Below are 19,247 nucleotides of genomic sequence, written 5' to 3' on the forward strand. Positions count from 1 at the left end.
AAAAATAAATACTGAATGGAACTGCTTGGCCTAAGGTGCCCAAAACAGAGAAAGGTCAAAAGTGGAGTTGTAACACTTATTAATGGGATGTAGTTTTTCTTGCAGGAGGAGCATATTGGTTAACAAGGGGGAACAAGTAGTTGTGCAATGAAACGTGTAGGACATGCTTATTACAAAATACAGCAGTTATAACTTAATTTCTAACTTAGATTTCAATAGCTTAAACTTCTAACAAGGCTGAGGGGAAAAGAGCCATGAAAAGAGCTCAACCCCCCTACATTTGGAAAACTTAGTTTTAAATGCTACAGGCTTTTTCCATCAAGACACTCATTCAAGCATGTCAAAGGCAGCAAGAGAAGCAGCTCCTCCCTCGTTCATCTCTTCCTGGGATTTAGATTTTCCTCCCTGATGTCTGTAGGCCAGCTGGGAGCTTTAACTCAATGACCAAATTGCTTCTGGCAGTTTTTTTCTAGTAAAGGTGAAGAAGTTTTACTGCTGCCACAGCAGAATACTGAGTTTCAAATCACTTATCTGTGTATGATGATTATTGGGGATAGTTGGAAATGACATGTTGGCTGGTACTGCTCTCAGACATGTCTGGGAGAACCCTCTTGGGCACTTCAGGCTTAGGTGAGAATTGTGTTTTCTTTGATTTCTGATGAAAGGTGCTTAGAACAGAATAAATGTGCAGGAAATGCTGAGCTGCAGCTGAACTCGGGTCTCAGCAGTGTCTGCCTCCATTTTTTTGGAAAAAGGAATCTACTGCCAATCTTTCCAAGAGCTCGTGCAGGAGCTGAGTGGTATCCAAAGGCTTTGCATGCCCTGTTGTTATTTGTGATCACTTTAATTTGCTTGGACAAAATGATTTCCCTCAGATTCCTGGAGGTACTGACTGTGTGATTGTCACGTACAATTTGTAGTGCTTGGTAGGGCCCAGAGCAGTTTTCAGAAACCAGTTTCTGTTTGGCAGCAAAGAGTATAGGGTGGCCAGATGTAAGAGCAAAAGCTTTATGGGCTTGTCGTTATTAACAAGCTGAAGAGGGAAATTTGAAGTCTTGTTAATTGATGGAGATGGGTTCGGGCTTTGTGTAGTTGCAAGTAATTCAGAATGTCAAATTAAATTCAGATTGAAGCCCTTTATTATTGCTGGAACAGTTCCATGTAGATCTCTGAATTTTGGATCATAAGAGAATAAACACTGCTTTCATCCCCATTTTCATTCTGGGACGGGGGTTGAGGCACAGAACAAATGCTGGTGGCTCTAAAAATAGCCCGGCATCTGCTCTCCCTGCTGGAGTGTGTTGGAGTAACCCCTTGTTTTGAGCTGGGTTTGGTGCTGCTGTTTCTGAAAGGGGGCATTGCCCTGGCTGTGGTGCCAGCAGCTGTGCCAACAGTCTGGAATGTGCCGTGGGAGCTGCCTGTGTCCCCAGCCCTGTGCTCCCAGCCCAGGGCAGCACAGCACCCCCAGGCACTCACTGTGAACCATTGTCCCACAGCAGGGCCACGGGCAGGAGAGGAACCAGTTGGACCTGGGCCTCTCCGGGCACTGGGGGGTCAGGGAATGCAGTTCTGATGAATTCCAGGGACTGTTGGTGCTTATGGAGTGCTCGGAGCACGTGCTCCAGTTTGGGGGCTGGGAAACAGCATCTCCATGGTGTGACCTGCTCCAGTCCTCCCATGGGATTGGCCTTGTGTGGAAACATCCATGAATTTGTCAGGAGTTCCCTACTTTTCCAGGTGCCTGGAGGAGCATATTGCAACTGTGTGAGGCTAGAGATTGGCCAGGAGTGGGAAGCATTGCTGATCCTCTAAAGCTGTCAGTGATCTGTTTCTCACTGATGAGTGCAGTTCCATGAGCATTTAAACCTTTTCTTTGCCAATTCTTGCAGCTTTGTGGGTGAAATATGAGTTTGCTGTTTGAATATTGGTCAGGTTGAATTAATATGGCACGTTGTGGTAACTTCTTTTGTTCTTGATACTTTCATACATGTAAGTAATAATGATTTTGAGGGTAAATTTAGTAATTTAGGCTTTTTTATTCAACTGAAACAGTGTGCATGCTGAGACTGATTTGTGCTGGGTTTGTGGGTTTTTCGTTTCCTTCCCCATTCAAGAATTTCAACTACACCTTTAAAACTCAGATCCCTGAAGTTTGGGTGATGGTAAATGTGATTTTATGCCAGTCTTGCTTTTTCACGTGTTCTGGTTTAAGTCAGAGTAGCCAGGGAAGGAGTTACCTTAATGACTGCAACTGTCTTTTCCCTCTACAACACAGTTGTGTATGTGTAGACCTTCTACAGCTTTGCCTTGTGTTTAGGTTGGTGATAGTAGAGATGTTTGAGTTTAGTATCTGGGCATATGATGAATTGCAGCAGCAGGTTAACAAGAAGTGAAGTCAGCACCCCGTTCACTTGGATTTCTCTATCTGAATGTATGGATGGAATAAAATCATATGTGCTGTACTTACTGTTCTGTCTACACCAGGATGGGTTTCCTTTCCTTTCCTTATCATTTACAAATGTTTAAATGACTGTCTGGTATCACCATCACAGCTGACAGGCATTTTCAGCACCTGCTTGCAAATGGCAGTGATAAATAATTCAGCACCCAACTGGGTGCTAGAACACAGAAATAATTCAGGGGTCTCTGCTAGAAGCAGCTAAGCCACACCTGCAGGAAATAAGCACATTTATAATGTGTTCCACCTGCCCACATCAGAAATCAAGTGTATGTTTGCCTTTGGGCACTGAAGAATTGTCTTGGCTGTAATAACAGTTTGATAAGGGATCTTTTATCAAGCCAAGGGGTGACAGAAGTGCTGCATGAACAGTCACATTAAGAGTGGAATAATTCCAGGGAAGAGACTGCCCAGGAGGGCAAAAGGAGAATTACCTCCTTGGCATAACCCTGAATTTTCTCTGCTCTTTTCTCTGAAAAGACACAATACAGAGATAAACGTGTTGGGCTTTGAGAGTTCTCTGTGTGAGTGTTGTTCACCTGGATCCATGGATACACGCTGGGATAATAGGCAAGGAGAAAGTTGTTATACTCTGCTGAGTTCTTTAAACACTGAGAAAACAAGAAAGGGAGTAAAACTGAAATATTACTGCTTTAGTTGCTATTTCAGATTTAAAGTAAAACGAACGTGAGGTGTCTGTGCTAAGGAGCAAAAAGCAGCTTAGTGCCTTCAGTGCTTCCCTCTGGGCTGTTTTTGGAGCTATCTGAGGCTTGGAGCACCCTGCTCTAGTGGAAGGTGTCCTTGCCTGTGGCAGGGGATGGAATAAATGATCTTTGGATCATTTGGAGTCCCTTCCAAACCAAAACACTGTTGATTCTTCCCTCAGGCAGTGGATGAATAAGTAGTTGTGCTACTTAGCTACAAGGAATGGCTATTCCCTGTGTCCTGTCCCTCCATCCCTTGTCCCCAGTCCCTCTCCAGCTCTCCTGGAGGCCCTTTAGGCCCTGCAAGGGGCTCTCAGCTCTCCCTGGAGCCTTCTCTTCTCCAGGTGAACCCCCCCAGCTCTCCCAGCCTGGCTCCAGAGCAGAGGGGCTCCAGCCCTGGGAGCATCTCTGGGGCCTCCTCTGGACTCTCTCCAGCAGCTCCACGTCCTTGTGCTGTTGTTCCCCAGGGCTGGAGGCAGCTCTGCAGGTGGGGTCTCTTAAGAAGCTTTACACATGATCTGTGTTGTTTAAAGGGTTTTATTCTGCAGCCTTGAATGGGATGGACACTGTAAGGAGCTTGTGCTTCTGCTTCTGTCTACAGATCTTCACCTCTGTGATACAGAGAACAAAACAAAGGAAATTCAGTTGACCTGACATACAGGAAAGCCCCTCTGTGTGCCTTCCTTTGGGCAAGAAAACAAGATGGTTAATTCGTGGCAAATGTGGTCACACTGTTTTTAGCCAGTATCTTATTCCAGCTGTGTATATGGACTTTCTTCTATTAATTTTATTACAAATACAGTATTAATTAAGATTTCTTTTATCTTCTCACCTGCTAATATCACACGTGGGCAGCAGTGCCACAGCACACTGTGTGAGTGCCACTGGAGACAGTTTCCTAATCCCAGCAGGAGAGGAGACCCTCCATGGGCCCAGAGCCTGCAGAATTACCCCCAGTGACTCTGGGCAGGATTTCAAACCAGATAAAACCAGCTGAGGCATCTGTGCACATCATGAACCACTCAAGGACAGTTCTGTAATGTGCAGCCATTTCTGGCCCCTCCCTGCCCCCTTGGATCTGGATTTAGTCCTGGTGCTTCTGGGGAACTACAGCTCTGCCTTCCTCTGGTGCCTTTTCTCTGGGGGCTCAGAGGTTTCAGAGCTGTTACACGACACAGGAGGGACTTTTTGGGACCCTGCAGTTGTTTTTGAACCTACAAGTGAACAACTGATAAACTTGGGGAAGGTTATTGTGCATCAGTTTAAGAAAGGGAATGATCAACCATTATCTGCATCTGTGTTTACAGTTCTGCAACTGTGCAAGTCAGCTGCAGTTTATTACTGACTTTCTTCCTTAGCAGTGCAGCAGTGTGGGTTTGCATTCACTATTCCTACAGATCTCAGAATCCTTTACAAGTTCTCATGTTTAGTTAATGACTGAAAATAAAGTCCTGCCAGTTCTCTCCAGGTGCTGCACTCAGCAAAGAGTCTTCTCCAAGCAGCAGTTATATTTCTCTTCCAAAGAGAGGTTTATGTGCTTAATTAGGGGCAGACAGATAAGTTTCCATGAGACACTAACAGCTGGGAATTAGTCATGAAACTCAAACACAAAACTACTCCTTGCTGGGTCAGCAGTGGCTCAGTTGATAATGCCTACAGACTTAATAACCTGTATTTCCTAAACTTATGCTACTCCTGATAAACCTCTTCCTGTAAAAGAGGAAGAGATCTCCTGCTGTTCTTCTCTGTGTTTTTAATTTGATGGTTGAGCACTTGAAAAACCATCTAATATCTCATTATCAGTCATTCATCCCCTTCTCTGTGCTGTGATTGTGAGGAGGAAGATTGTTTTCCAAGTTTTGTGTTTTAATGCCATTTGCCTAAAAATCTGCTGGCTAAACTCCAAAGTTTGTGCTCTGAAAGGAGGCAGAACCTGCCTTGCTTCTGTCCCAGGAGCAGCAGAGTCTTCTGCAGGGAGGTTTTTCTTCCAGGCCAAGAACACTGTGGTTTTTAGTGAGCAGCTTTGTAAGCAAGTGGTGTTACAACACAGGATTTGGGCAGTAATCTTCCTCCCAGCGATGTAAGGCAAAAACATGGTATTAATTCTCCCCCAAAGGCATTTGTAGTAGTGCTCTGTTTCTGTCCATGACAGATGGAACTGGAACAATGGGTGCTGTTCACCTGGACGCTGCATAGCATCACACCTGCACCTTGTCCTTGATGCATTAAACCACACCTACCCAAACAGGCTGTGTGTGCTGGCTCTTACACACACTTCTGCTTAGCAGCCACTAAAACATATCAAACACCATCTGGGTCTGTGGGATGGTGTAATTCCCTCTGAGGGTAATAAAAATGAGCTGTGCAGAGCAGCCCCAGATGAGGTACCCCTGGGTTATGTGTGCTTTGACTCTCCCAAAGGACAGGCTCAGGCTTTTCCTCCTGTGATTTCTATAGGAATGATCAGCCCCAGAGGAATTCAGATCAATACAGAGTGTGATTAGCAAAAGGCAAAGCTCCAAAGGAAGATTGATACTACTCATGTCATAGGAGCCAGTTTCATTCCTCAGCTTAGTTTTTATCTCTGGGGATGGGTCTCCTTCTTGCCACTCTAACTAGGGCACAGTCACATGCACCGTAGGACAAAGTGGCTGCTGCCGTGGGGAACGGCTTTGGGGGTCACTGCCTAAGGATCACAGGCTCACAGGATGGTTTGGGTTGGAAGGAGCCTTGAAGACCACCCAGTTCCACTCCCCTGCCATGGGCAGGGTCACCTTCACCAGAGCAGGCTGCTCATTGTCTTGTATTTGTTAACATTGTCTCTGTTGCTGCTTTTTAAAATCCCGTCTCAGGTGGGCCCAAGGCACCTGAACCCTGACTTGCAGTGTGATAAAGGTGTTTTATGCTGGGGGTTTGGGAGACTGTGCCAGGGGAAGGCACAGTGGGCTCTGCCCTCATGGGATTGCTTTGGAAACGGGTATAAAGTGGTTATTGTAGCCTGTGTTCTCTAAACAGACATTTTTAATTGCTGGGTTTGATTTCTTTTGCTAGAACCACCGAGGCTTGTTGTTTCCCCCAAGAACCAGACTTTCACAGAAGGCTCTGAGGTGTCTATCAGGTGTTCTGCAACAGGTCATCCAAAGCCAACAGTCGTGTGGACACACAATGATATGTTTATCGTTGGCTCAAGCAGGTGGGAGTTATAGTTTTCTCTATTTCTTTTCATTTCCTATGTGAGAAGGAAGTTTTGAATAATGCCAAAATATTCTGATTATTTCCTCAACTTTCACTTTTAATAACTCTTTAATTGCAAATATCTCGTCTCTAAAATAGAAACACTTTAGTTCTGTTCTTCGGGAGGTTTTGTTTTTTTTCTTTACAAAATAAGTGCTTTTCACAAAATGTAGTGCTGTTCTCTGGAAGATATTATTATTTATCATGAGAAAAAACCCAGCAAGACTATTTATAAACCATCTGGTCTTGCTGCTGTGACTACTCGAAGTGTGGATACAACCATTGCTCTTTTTAATCATTTTGGTTGTTGCCCTGTGTGTTCCCAGGTATAGACTGACCCCAGAAGGCACCTTACTCATAAGGAAGGCAATTCCCAAAGATGCAGGAATTTATGGCTGCTTGGCAAGTAATTCAGCTGGGACAGACAGACAGACATCCACCCTCACATACATTGGTGAGTGAAGGAAACAAGGCAGTGAAGTTAAAAAGGCAAACTAATATATCATCAGGGACTGCTGGAATGAGTAGAACTGGGCAGAAAACACGGTGTTAGAAATGTCAGAAAATACGTTGAGCAGCTCCCAGATGTCCCTTTGGGTTTCTGTTCCAACCTGACTGGTGCTGTTAGGTGGGATTTGGGGCTTCTTGTTCTCGTGCTGTTTCTAAGCTTAAAAATGTGGGTTTGCTGTGGGATGGGCTTGGGAACCTGAGTAGGTCGTTGGAAAAGGAATTGTGTTTCTGTATCTAAATACTATATTAATATATTAATAGCAGAGCATTAAAATGTTTGATGACCAACATCTGGCTGGAGAAGGAGAGTGACTCTTGATGTTTTTACTTCCTACATAATGAAACTTTCCTGATTATTTTCTTTCATTCCCTTCACATTTTACGTGTGATTCAGATGCTCTGGGGCTGACTTTACTTTTCCAAGTTTCCCAGAGTTAATCTGTCACCTTAAATGACTTTTAATGCAATTATTCTTCTATATAAAAAGACAAAATAAGAGTCTTTCATTGTTTATGTTTTAGAAAAAACTATTTTTTTAATCTTGTTTCTTTTTAGAGGGTCCAACATTGACTGTAGTTCAGAGTGAAATTCTGGTTGGTCTTGGAGACACGACTATTATGGAATGTAAAACAACTGGAATCCCAGCCCCCCAAGTTAAATGGTTTAAAGGTGTGCTTATTGCTTGGTGTTTGGTTTATTTATTTAGCAGCAATATTTAGAACAATGATCTGGAAGTGACTTCATTTCTCTCAGAAGGTTTTTGTAGTATTCAACCAATGACAGACCTGTGAAACTCTGTAAATCTAGAATAAATGGCATTGGCCTCTATTGCTCCTATTTAAATACAGTGAATTATTTTTCGTAGCATAGGTAATCAAAGAAAAAAAAGAGCTGAGCCTCTTGCCCATTTACATAAGGTTCATTCTTTTGTCAGAAAATGTTTAAGTTATATGCTGCAAAAGTCACAAAACGTTTTTCTGTAGCCTCTGATGTCCTGTTTTCATGTGGCCTCCAGTTGGAGAGGGAGAAATACAGCCTGAGACACTGCCTAGTGCTGATCTCTGCCCAGGGCTACTTGGGTTTGTGTTTCCCTTGTGGAACCAATCAGTAAAAAAGGATGTATTTAATGTGGGAATGATTTTTTCCACTCAGTTGAGTGGGAGTCAGAGTTCTCATCTGCTGAATTCACACAGCCATGCTGTGACCCATCTCAAACTTGGGCACTGTTTTGTTGGAATAACTCTGATAAATACAGCTCTGATGTTGATATATGCAGTTATATTGCCTCTTTCTGTCTGGACTTAGGTGACTTAGAGTTGAGGGCATCAGCATTTCTCATTATTGATCCTCCCCGGGGTCTCCTGAGGATCCAGGAAACACAAGAGCTGGATGCTGGTGACTACACCTGTGTGGCCTCCAACACTGCTGGGAGAGCCTCTGGCAAGATCACTCTGGATGTTGGCTGTGAGTAAACTGGAACCTGCTGGGAACACTCCAGTTCCAGTGTCTGCACTGGGCAGTGAGTGGTGCCCTGGTTCTCTGAGCCTTTCTCACAAGTACCTATAACCTGTGTGTGTGCTGGGGACGCTTTTGGGTGGTGCTGACTGAGCTGTTTCCTTGTCCCATTTGGGCTCCAGCTTAGAATCATAGACTGCTTTGGGTTGGAAGGGACCTTAAAGATCATTTTGTTCCAGCCCACTCCTTGATTCTTTTGCAAAGCATAAAGTTATGGGAAGGAAGAGGAAGGCAGAGGAGGAGGAAACTGTTCAAACCTCAACCTAACAAAATTTGCATATAGAGAATTTATTATACAAACTTGAATTACTGTGAGAGGTTGTTGTATAACTCAACCTTTCCTCTCCTCTTTTCCTAATGCTTTCCATCTGCTTGTGGTTGTTCAGTGTTCCTGTCAGGGACATGCATCTTCTGAAGCAATGAGGGGAGGAGAACTTAACAACCCTAACACTTGAGTGATGGGCTCAAGTGTGGGCTGTGTGGGCTGTGTGATGGGGGTGGCTCTGTCTTCATTTTTATGAGATGTTTATCCCATTTCCGAGCTCCCAGTGTAAGAACAGCATGCAGGGCTACTCTAGGTGTTCCTAGAGTTGGGAATGTCAGAGTAATTGTGCATAATGGGACATAAATCGAGGTCACCAGCGGTGTGAGGAGATGTGAGGGTTGTGTTGAACCCCAGGTCACCTTGTGTGTGTGTGTCTTTCCCCAGCTCCCCCCGTTTTCACGCAGGAGCCCAGCGATGAATCCGCGGATCTGGGCTCCAACCTGACCCTGCCCTGCTACGTGCAGGGTTATCCCGAGCCCAGGGTCTCCTGGAGGAGGCTGGATGGGGCTCCCCTGTTCTCCAGGCCCTTCACTGCCAGTGCCACCAGCCAGCTCAGGACAGGGGCTCTGGCCTTTCACAGTAGGTACCCTGAGCTTGGACACAAAACCTTCCAGGGGAACGGGACATGTGCGGTGCACTGGAGTTGCTGCACAGCTTGGTATCACTGTTAACTTGGTGAAAACACTGCATTCCTATCCCAGGTTGTGTTTCTGATGCTGACTTCATGTTGACATGCAGTTCCTTTTCCCATGCGTTTGTGAAATCGGTTGTGTTTGGTCATTGGCTTCACTCTTCATGGAAGTTATTACATCTTTGTGTAAATATCTGGGGGTTATGGGTTTTCATTTTCAGTATTTTTTTGAGAGAATTGTGGTTTTTTTGAGACCTGGGGTTTTTTATGTGTTTTTGTTTTTGGTTGGTTGGTTTTGGGTTTTTGTTTTTGTTTGGAGTTTAGTGGTTTTGTTTGGTTTCTTGGTTTTGTTTTGTTTTTGTTTGTTTGGGTTTTTGGAGAGAATTGGTTCTAGACTCACTATTTTAGACCATTCCTAATTTGGGTAATAACACTCTGCAAGTGGCTTTGTGATTTTGATCATTTGGCAGCATTTCAGTCACCCTTACAATAAGTGATGTTATTCTGTTTTCTTAATTAGCTTTTGAATTTCTTTCTAGACAGTGTCAGGTGGGGTGAAGCAGTTCCTCTCTGCTGTGCATACAGGGAGTATTTTGTGGGTGTCTGTTCACATGCAGAAACACTGCAGCGTGTACTGGGCAATATTCCCAGTCAGGGCACTCTTGTGGTAGTAATGTAGAGATGTAATGTACTGCCATATATCATTTATGGACTCCTTGCAGATGCTGCAGTCAGATCTCTCTGTCCCCCTCTAGATCTGTGGGTCAGTGATGAGGGGATTTACGTCTGTGAAGCTGAGAACCAGTTTGGGAGGATCCAGTCCCGCCCAGCCACGGTCACAGTGACAGGACTGGGTGAGAGTGGGGGTGTCAGTGGGAGCTGGGGGGGTTTGGGGGTTATGTCCACCCCTGCTGACCTGTCTGTGTGCTCTACTTCCGTGTCATCCACACACACGGAATTAGGAAGCATTTACACGGAATATTGTCATTGATTTCTGTGGATTTTGTGTGTTAGAGTGTTGTCTTTTGACTGGCTACACTAGTTGGAATTAGTTCCACCTGTGTAACAAAGAGCTTAAATAGGATTTGTCCTGTCTTCTGTTTTGTCTTCCTAAGGGAATTTAATGAGGAGTGAAAAGTCATTGTAATGATGGGGCTTCTGCCATTGAATTCATCCTTAAAAAAACCCCAAAAGAGGCAGCAATGAATGTGCTTGTGCCAGTGTTGGTGTAGCTGTGAAGGAACCCTTGTGATCCAACAAGACAATAAATGACAATAGAATCATAGAATCCCAGAGTGGTTTGGGTCGGAAGGGACCTTAAAGATCATCCCAGATTGTCAGCTGGGCTGTCATCTCTGTTCTAATCCTTCATAATTTAATGCCCGAAGAAGTGGCCACTTCTTTTTTGTCCTCTCCAAACCTGCTACTTTTGTTCTTCAATATTTTACCCCAGTAAGGAAAAATCAACTTGGTGTCAGGGAACACGAGTTCTCAGGGAAACCCTTGGCTGAATCCAGTTTCAGCTAAGGATCACACTACATGTGTTTCTCCAGCTTCCCTTCTCTCCTGTGCTACCCCACCCCTACACTGGTTTCTCTTTTTTTCCCTGCCTTTATTGTAATGCTAATTTTAGTACTCTGTGTGGAAATATAAAAACTCCTAATAATTCTACTCATTCTTCCTTTTGTTCAAGTCACACCTCTGATTGGAGCAAGCCCAGCCACAGCCAATGTCCTTGAGGGCCAGCAGCTCACTTTGCCATGTGTTCTGCTTGCTGGGAACCCCATTCCAGACAGGAGGTGGATTAAAAACAGCGTGGTGGTAAGACTGCTTTGTTTCTTGTGAGATTTATTGGCACAGAAAAGCTCCAGCTGACATTTTGAGGCACAATATCAGCTTGGTTTGATTTACAAAAGTTAATGTGATCACTGCCCATGCTGGGGAGTTCTGACCCTGAAGCACAGATAAGAGAATGGGAGATGTGAAGATCTAGAAAATAGCTGTGAACCAAAGTATTGGTGAATTGTCCTTTTACTTCTGTTTTACTTCCATTTATGCAGCTTTGTGGCTCATAAATTTCAGCCTTGGGCTCTGAATATGGGAATGCTAGTGGGATATACCTACCAGAATGACATGCTGGAAATTAAACTGTGGCAATGCAAAAGCTTTTATTTTCCCTGGGTTGTTTTTTTTTTTTTTTAATTTAAATAAACATGTTTAATTTAAATAAACATACCTGAAAATGTCTGTAGGTTTTTAAGGTGTTTTAACATCATGGCTATTCCTGTTGCTGATGGGATGAGGTAAATGCCAGTACCCCTGTTCCATGTACTCCTTTCCTAGTGGTGCTCTACTCAGAGTGTGAATAATGACTGTGCTTTCTTTCCCCTTGGGAACATACCATTGCCAGTTCACTGCTCCTGCAGACAGAACTGCATGATCTTTAAGGTCCATTCCAACCCAAGCCATTTGGAGATTCCAGAAAGGTGATGTAGACACCCCACCTGGGTTAGTTTTCTGCATGAAACCTCATTTCTTCAACAGTGAAATTACTGACTTCACATCCCTGTGGAGCTGCTTTTTATCTTGATTGCTCATTTCTCCCTGAAGTCATTTCTCCACAGCTGGAATTAAATTGATTGTGCCAGAACCTGGCACTACCTGGCCCTTACTGGAGTTTCCTGCTCAGTTTTGGTGCCTCTGGGAACCACTGGCTTTTCCTCAGGCTGTGTGAGTGCGAGGAGGGGGGGAATACTGGCAGGATCCTCCTTGTTGAGTTGCTAATTCCTCTGTGTAGCAGAGCTGGTTTCCTGTCGTTGTGAGCTGGTGGGAAAAGCTGCACTCCAAGGAAGGTGTTGGAGCAAGTTGTGTTTAGGGAAGAATTCTTCATCTGAGTGTGACTGGAACAACTTTGCTTTCTAACAACCCTCCTGTGAGCCCAGGCTGTGCTGCCGAGCTCAGGGATCTCTGGTATTCCTGTAGGATATAGAACTCTTAGAGGGTTACTCTTTGGTGGAACTTATAATTGTCCTTCCAAATGGTTTGCTGCAGGGCTGATCTCTTCTATTTGATGGATATGGAATTTGGAAGGTTTTGGTAACTGTAAAGAAAAATGACCTGCCTGTGGAAGAACATGTCATCGCACTCATCAAGAGCTGACCTGTGACCAAGCTGAATTACTGGAATAACCAACTCAAATGCAGTGAAATAATTCAGCTAAATTTGGGTTTCCCCATTAAAAGCACGAGTGGCAGCTCTCGATGTGCTGTGGCAGAGCAGAGTTGCTCTTGCAGATCTTAATACAGCAATAAATACGAGGTGCTGCCAAAATTCTTCATCAAAATTACGTTTCCCTGGAAGATGGAAAGTAGGAAAAGCTCTAGTAAAATTCTCCACGAACGCAGAATTTTTATGGATGTGAAATAATGAAGTGAAGCCACGCTGCATCCCCAAATAAATATTATCCCAAGTGTTCTTGCCAGTGAAATGTTCCATCCCTCTCTTGGCAGCTGGTGCCCAACCCCTACGTGAGCGTGCGGAGCGATGGGAGCCTGCACCTGGAGAGGGTTCGGCTGCAGGACGGGGGGGATTACACCTGCATGGCCTCCAACGTGGCTGGGACCAGCAACAGAACCACTGCTGTCAACGTGTACGGTGAGGAACAGCCCTTGGATGAGGGATGGGGGAGAGGAAGGGGTGACACTCACCCCCAGCAGCTGCACTGGAGCTGGGCAGTGGCACTGATGTCTCACGTTGCTCTGCTGTAACGGTGGGACTTTGAGAAGGAACGTGAGGGGAGATTCCCCTGCACAGGGAAGAGCTGAGCCATCCATACAGTTTTTAAAGTAAAATCGAACAACACTGTTTTGTGATCATAAAACATCCTCATTTTTAAACGCCTCCAAAGGCAGGCTGTGCACTCTTCATCTTTATTAACATGTGGAAACCCATGAAAAGTGCTGTCTGAGTGGTTCAGAACTGGTGTAAGGAAGCACAGCTCCTGGGAGAACTAGAATGAAAGAAAATGAATTATGAGTTTTGGCAAGACTCAAAATTTGTTTGTTGTTTTTGGTGTCATCCCCGTTCTCCTCCCCCTTATTTTTTCTCTTTAATTAAAACATACCAAAAATTGCACTGACAGCAAGACAAAGTGTTAGCACTGTGGTGTAACCCATCTGCATTTCAGCTGAAGATATCTGTGTTAAATCTGTGGGGCCACAAGCACTTCATGGTTTCTCACGTGTTAATTTTGCTCACATGTTAAATTAATCATGGGAGGTTTATTTTAAACTTCACTGAAGATTCTGGAACATCCTTTTATGTTAAGAGTAGCTGTAAATCTTTAATACAGGCAAGTACTCATAAGATCTTCCATGTCAGCATTAGTTTTTTGGATGTTTCAGAACTTGGGAACAAAAAGAAATACCTTTGTATGTGTTTAGATATTTCTAGGTTTTGGTATTGTAACCTTAAATCTGATTTTATTTTTCTGTTGTTAATTCAAAGGCAGCTCAGTTGAGCCAAAGGAGCTGGGATTCTTGTCTCTTGTTACTGATTTTGGGAAGTGAAGCCTAAAATGTTGTCAGAGGATAATGTGACAAAGCCTTACTGCAGTAATTGCAGTCAGTGAAATACCTGCAGTCAAGACTGCATGTACCTAATGCAGTGATCAGGCTGTGGCTTTCATGCTTTGTAGTGAACAGGGATTTATCCTGTCCCAAAAGGCTGGAGAGTGGAAGGGAGAGTGGCTGCTCATTGTCCCTGTTAGGGTTGGAGAAGAGGCTGAACAGTCCCAAACCCTGCTGCCTGTAGGAAGTAGTATAAGGATAATTTTGTAATAGCTGTGCCATGGCCTGAAATGTCTTGTGCAAGTCTTCAATATTTGCATTTATTTGTAGTCCTGCCTGTCATTCAGCACGGACAGCAGATATTCAGCACCATTGAAGGAATCCCAGTGACACTGCCCTGCAAAGCAAGCGGAGTTCCCAAGCCATCCATTGCCTGGTCCAAGGTAATTCCTCACCTTTGAGCTGGTTCATGGTGAAAGATGAATTGAACACATCATGTAGTTGTCATAAAAACTGTATGCCAGGAACATGGCCCAAAGTGTCAGGTGTGAGGGACCTGGAAAACTGTTTGTTCAGAGCTGCTTTTGTTTCTCCGAGCAGGACTTTTGGCCGTGCTCCTGCCATAGCTCAGTGTTCTGTTCTTTGCAAGGGCTGTATCTGGGTGTTTTTAACACTTCAGAAATTGTTCCTGTTGGGAGCTGATAATTTGAGATTAGGCAGCCTGCCACAGATTGAGAGTTCATTTTTCTCTTGGAGCTTTAAGAGGACTTTTTCCTCTGAGGAAAGTGTATCTAATCATGGCATCCTGTCACTTTTCAGCCATATCTTTGACACAATGTCCACTGAGGAGGACCTCAGTCTTTCAGGGAATTTCTCTGAAAGTCAGGCTCTTTTTTTCCCCCCTATTTGAACAGAATAATTTCTGGTAGTAACAGTTATTTGGGCTATGTTCCAGCTCACATGACATGGCTGTGAAGGCACTGTAGGGCCTCAGAAGTTGTGCAGATGTAGCTGATTGGGACCATGTGAAACAGCTTCGTTTCAAAGAAGGAACAGAACATGGTTAACTGTTGGTTTGGGAGGGAAGAGAACACGGGAGGAGTGGTTTTTCTTAATTATCACTTAATAACATTCAGTGCAGACAAGGAAGAATCTGCTGACTGACAGTTTATATAATGTGTAAAGATCCATTTTGACATCAGAAGTCAATGTCAAAATTAACTCAGTCGAAATCCTGATTGTTTTTTTTTAATTTTCTTTTAAGAATGGTGTTCTGTAAAATGTAGCAAGTTTTCTGCACAAGAATCCCTGTGTTTCTGCTCTTGTTACTGCTTAGAAAGTGACACTCCAGGGCCGCAACAAGTTAGTAGAAGTGAATTAGTTTGTATAAATGGAATTTCAGGGCCGAGTTTCTGAATTAATGTGGAATGATTTTTCCCCAGAAAGGAGAAGTGATCCTTCCCAGCAATGTGAGGTTCTCTGCAGGCTCGGATGGCAGCCTGTCCGTGGTGTCCCCCGGGGGGGAGGACAGCGGGGAGTACACGTGCAGTGCCACCAACGCCGCCGGCCACGCCACGCGCAAGGTCCAGCTCACTGTCTATGGTAGGTGGGAGCTGAACTCAGCCCCGGTGTCCTCTGGGCCCCCCTGCTGTGGTAAAACACCCTGGGCACCCCCTTTGGGTGGTAAAACCCCCCCCTCAGGTGGGTTGGGAGTGACACACCCGCAGTGCATGTGGGGTTTAAACCTGGCTCTAGTTACTTGGACATAATTTTGTCTTTTATGGAAGTGGATAACAAGCATCTGTGTAGGAACAGGATTTCCCACTAATAGAAGAATGAAGATCCATTAATCCCAAAGCTTCCTGCCATCTCTCAGTATTATTAAAACTTTGATTTAGGTGTAGGTGAGCTTCGTGAGGCTCTTGTAGCTTGTACTTACTGGTGCTGCAGTGTAAGAGTTCAGGGAGTAGTTTCAAACTACCTGTGCAACACAGAGCTCAGCACTTGTGTCTGTTCTATCCAGCTTTTTGGGTGGATACTCCTGTCTTTCTGGTATTTGTGGAATTACATGGAGGCATCAGCCTGTGCCTGAGCTACATCAGCACTGCAGGGATTTATCTCTGCTGCAGACAAGTCATTAAAAATAGGATTGTAATGTTTTATACCTGATAAAAAAGTAGATGTTTGCTCTGAAGTCAAATTGTATGGTGTTACATGTGTTTATTCATTGCAGCTTCTTAATGTGTTCCATGTTATAGTGAAACCCAGAGTGTCCAGGCCTGGAGACCAGCAGGGAAATGCACCCATTGAGGTCTCAGTGACTGCAGGGGAAGATGTCACACTGCCCTGTGAAGTGAAGAGTTTGCCACCCCCCATCATTAGCTGGGCCAGAGAAATGCAGCTCATATCTCCCTTCTCTCCAAGGTAACAACGTTTGATGAAAACCAAAGAGAAGTGAAATGGCCTCTGAGCTGTCAGGGTTGTGGGAGGGGTGTGACTCCTGATTGCCTCAGGATCACTCAGAAGGTGTTGCACTGTCCTGCCTGATGAGTTCGTGTGCTGGCTCTTGAAACCCTCTTTCCCAAGGATACATCCCTGCACAGCTCCCGTTCCCAGGGTGCTTGTGTGCAATCTCAGGGGGCCAGGATGGAAGAGATCCTGTTCTGTTCATACTGTGGTGGTGCCCAGGGACCCACATCACCTGGCCATGATTGGAGATGTTTAAAAACTGGTTTTCTTTCCTTATGCACTTCACATTTGTGCTCAGGGGAGCATTGTCTGTGATTCAAATGAGTTCTGGGCTGTCAGCAGGATACAGATGACAATAAATGTTTGGGTGTGCTCACAAGGGCTCGTTGCTCACCGTGTTTCAGATCCAAAACCTCTCCAGATATTCCTGAACATGTGAAAACACAACTAAGTGCTTGTGAAGTGTTGAGCTTGACAGTCTGAGAGAATGAGGAACTCTGGGGACTGTCCTGTGTGCAGTGTGGAGCAGGGTTGGAGTTCTCCCTCCTTGTTTTAGTGTGATCCGGAACAAGGGGGGAGACAAGCAGCTGATTATCCTTGGATGTTCCCCGTTGAAGTGCCAGCGACTGTCACGGGCTGTGCTGGTGCTTCCTGGTGTTCCAGGTCCCTCCAGCTGTATCCATAGAACAGGGAATGGTAGGGCCAGGCACAGGCACACCGTGGTGACGGCTGTGCCTGTTGGTGTCTCCCAGTGACCCGTGGAAGGATCAGCCAGGGTCTGAGCTGAATTAAGGAATCAGGCAGACGAGCCCCTTTCCCTTGTGGCCAAATCTGCACGTTGGAGCCATTCCAGTGAGCCTGGGACAGCCTCACGGTGGCTCCTTGGCCACCGTGTCTGGTGAAGGAGGCTTGTGCACAGGCACTTGGGTTGTGGGTAGTAATCCATGTGAAATTCTCTGCCGTGTCCCGTGAGCACTTGCCTGCACTGACAGATCTGCATTCCTGGTCCCTTGTCCTTGTTTTACCTCAGGAGACATTGATAAATTAGGCTACTTGCTCATGGCTGTTGTGGTGAGATCCAAGTTATCCAGAGTAACTGAAGTCCAGCTCAGCCCATTCCATAAAATTGTTTACAGATGGCAGCAAAAGTTAAAGATTAATCCAAACAAAATGGTTTGAGACCACCCAAATATCGTGTTAGCAATGTGTACAGTAAACAGAGGAAGAGGGAAATCAGAAAGGAAGGCACTTTTATCAGAAAGCAAATGTAATTACTGGACAAAATCAAGAGGGAGAAGTAGCTCCAGCAATTTGTCTTTTGGGGTTATTAAGAAAAAAAACCCCAAAATGTTTGGAAAGATATGGGCAGCAGAGAAGGAATCAGGAAACATTGGCTCAGTTGGTGGGAGCATGGTGTTGATAATGCCAGGGTTGCAGGAAATATCAGAAGTGCCAGTTTTGAATCAGAACCTCTCTTCCATCCTGAGTCAACCTGATAGCATTTTTTGCCAGGATGAAGCAGTATGAGAAGTTATTTAACTTTCTGACCTCACTGACCTGGGCTGAGCAAAAACTTTTGAGCTCCATTTCTCTGCCTCTATCACATCATAGTGTCTTATAAATAGCTAGAATCCAAATTTTGTGATTTGGAGCTTAGATTTTAGATGTTTGCTGTGTATTCTGAATGTAGTAGTGGCTCAGGAAGGAGAAAAAATGAGTAAATGTAAGTCCTAGTTGAGTGACACAGCACAGAATGCTGTTACTGGAGCTCACAGCAATCGTTAGCAGTGTGTAAGTAGAGGTCATTCACCTTTCCATACATGTTTATATGGTTTATCTGCTTCTTATTTTTCCAGACACACTTTCCTACCCTCAGGGTCAATGAAGATCAGTGAGACCCAAGTTTCAGACAGTGGAATGTATCTCTGTGTCGCCACAAATATTGCTGGGAACGTGACTCAGTCCGTGAGGCTCAGTGTACATGGTGAGTTGGGACTCCAAGGTTAATCAGCCACAAGTTTCCACATGGAATTTTGCATCATGCAGAGCTTCCCCTTTCCTTCAATCATCCCATGTCACTCCCTTGCCTCTCCCCTGCTCTCCCCACACTGGGGCCCCAACCTCCTTCTCTTACCCACTCACACAGTGACACGTCTGGAAAAATGTCACTTGTTATTGTTTCAGACATTCTTTTTAAGTCTTTTTATTGCCAACGATCCTTAGAAAGAAAAACATTGTGGCAAAAGACTTAGGGTGGATTTAGATTATTCTTTAGGACCAGGAAAATCACTTCCAGTCATATTTTGTCTCCCTGTCTGAACCTGTGTTTGGAAGAGTACAAAGATCAGGGATTAGGGGAAGGAAATTAAAATGTCAAAAGGAAAATGTGATTAACTTTATCATAAAAGCTTTTGAATTGTTTTGTGTTATGAGGAGCCAGTACCTACAGCTCTTCAAATGTGCTCTGAGTATTTCAGTGCTCATGGGAGTCATGCAGTGGAATTTGAAATGTGACTTCTTCAAATAAGTCAAGCATCTTGCATCCTATTCTGTGCAGAGAACATGCAGATCTGCTTCTGTAGTCTCCTGAGGAAACTGGGGTTTGGTGAACAAAGAAGGACATTTTCTAAAATAATAAAAGTGGAAAACAATTTCATGGGATCATAGAATGGTTTGAGTTGGAAGGGACTGTTAAAGGTCACCCAGTCCCACCCCCTGCCATGGGCAGGGACACCTTCCACCAGCCCAGGTTCCTCCAAGCCCCATCCAACCTGGCCTTGGACACTTCCAGGGATCCAGGGGCAGCCACAGCTTCTCTGGGCAACCTGTGCCA

The 19,247-nt window shown here is 44.7% G+C and overlaps 1 protein-coding gene across 1 annotated transcript in view; it reads left to right on the plus strand.

Annotated features, from left to right (window-relative positions):
- The window catches only part of HMCN1 (hemicentin 1), a 161,660-nt gene that overhangs the window by 49,351 nt on the left and 93,062 nt on the right, over positions 1–19,247 (plus strand). Inside the window, exons 12-23 of the mRNA XM_027723459.2 lie at positions 6,214–6,355; positions 6,723–6,850; positions 7,462–7,575; positions 8,212–8,370; positions 9,131–9,325; positions 10,133–10,231; positions 11,071–11,198; positions 12,887–13,031; positions 14,276–14,388; positions 15,388–15,547; positions 16,204–16,369; positions 18,271–18,398. Coding sequence (XP_027579260.2) covers positions 6,214–6,355; positions 6,723–6,850; positions 7,462–7,575; positions 8,212–8,370; positions 9,131–9,325; positions 10,133–10,231; positions 11,071–11,198; positions 12,887–13,031; positions 14,276–14,388; positions 15,388–15,547; positions 16,204–16,369; positions 18,271–18,398 — 1,677 coding nt within the window. The remainder of the gene's footprint in view (positions 1–6,213; positions 6,356–6,722; positions 6,851–7,461; positions 7,576–8,211; positions 8,371–9,130; positions 9,326–10,132; positions 10,232–11,070; positions 11,199–12,886; positions 13,032–14,275; positions 14,389–15,387; positions 15,548–16,203; positions 16,370–18,270; positions 18,399–19,247) is intronic.

Source organism: Pipra filicauda, unplaced genomic scaffold (genome assembly GCF_003945595.2).
Source record: "Pipra filicauda isolate LSUMZ 115617 unplaced genomic scaffold, ASM394559v2 scaffold185_size1782982_pilon, whole genome shotgun sequence".
In the NCBI taxonomy this organism is placed as follows: Eukaryota; Metazoa; Chordata; class Aves; order Passeriformes; family Pipridae; genus Pipra; species Pipra filicauda.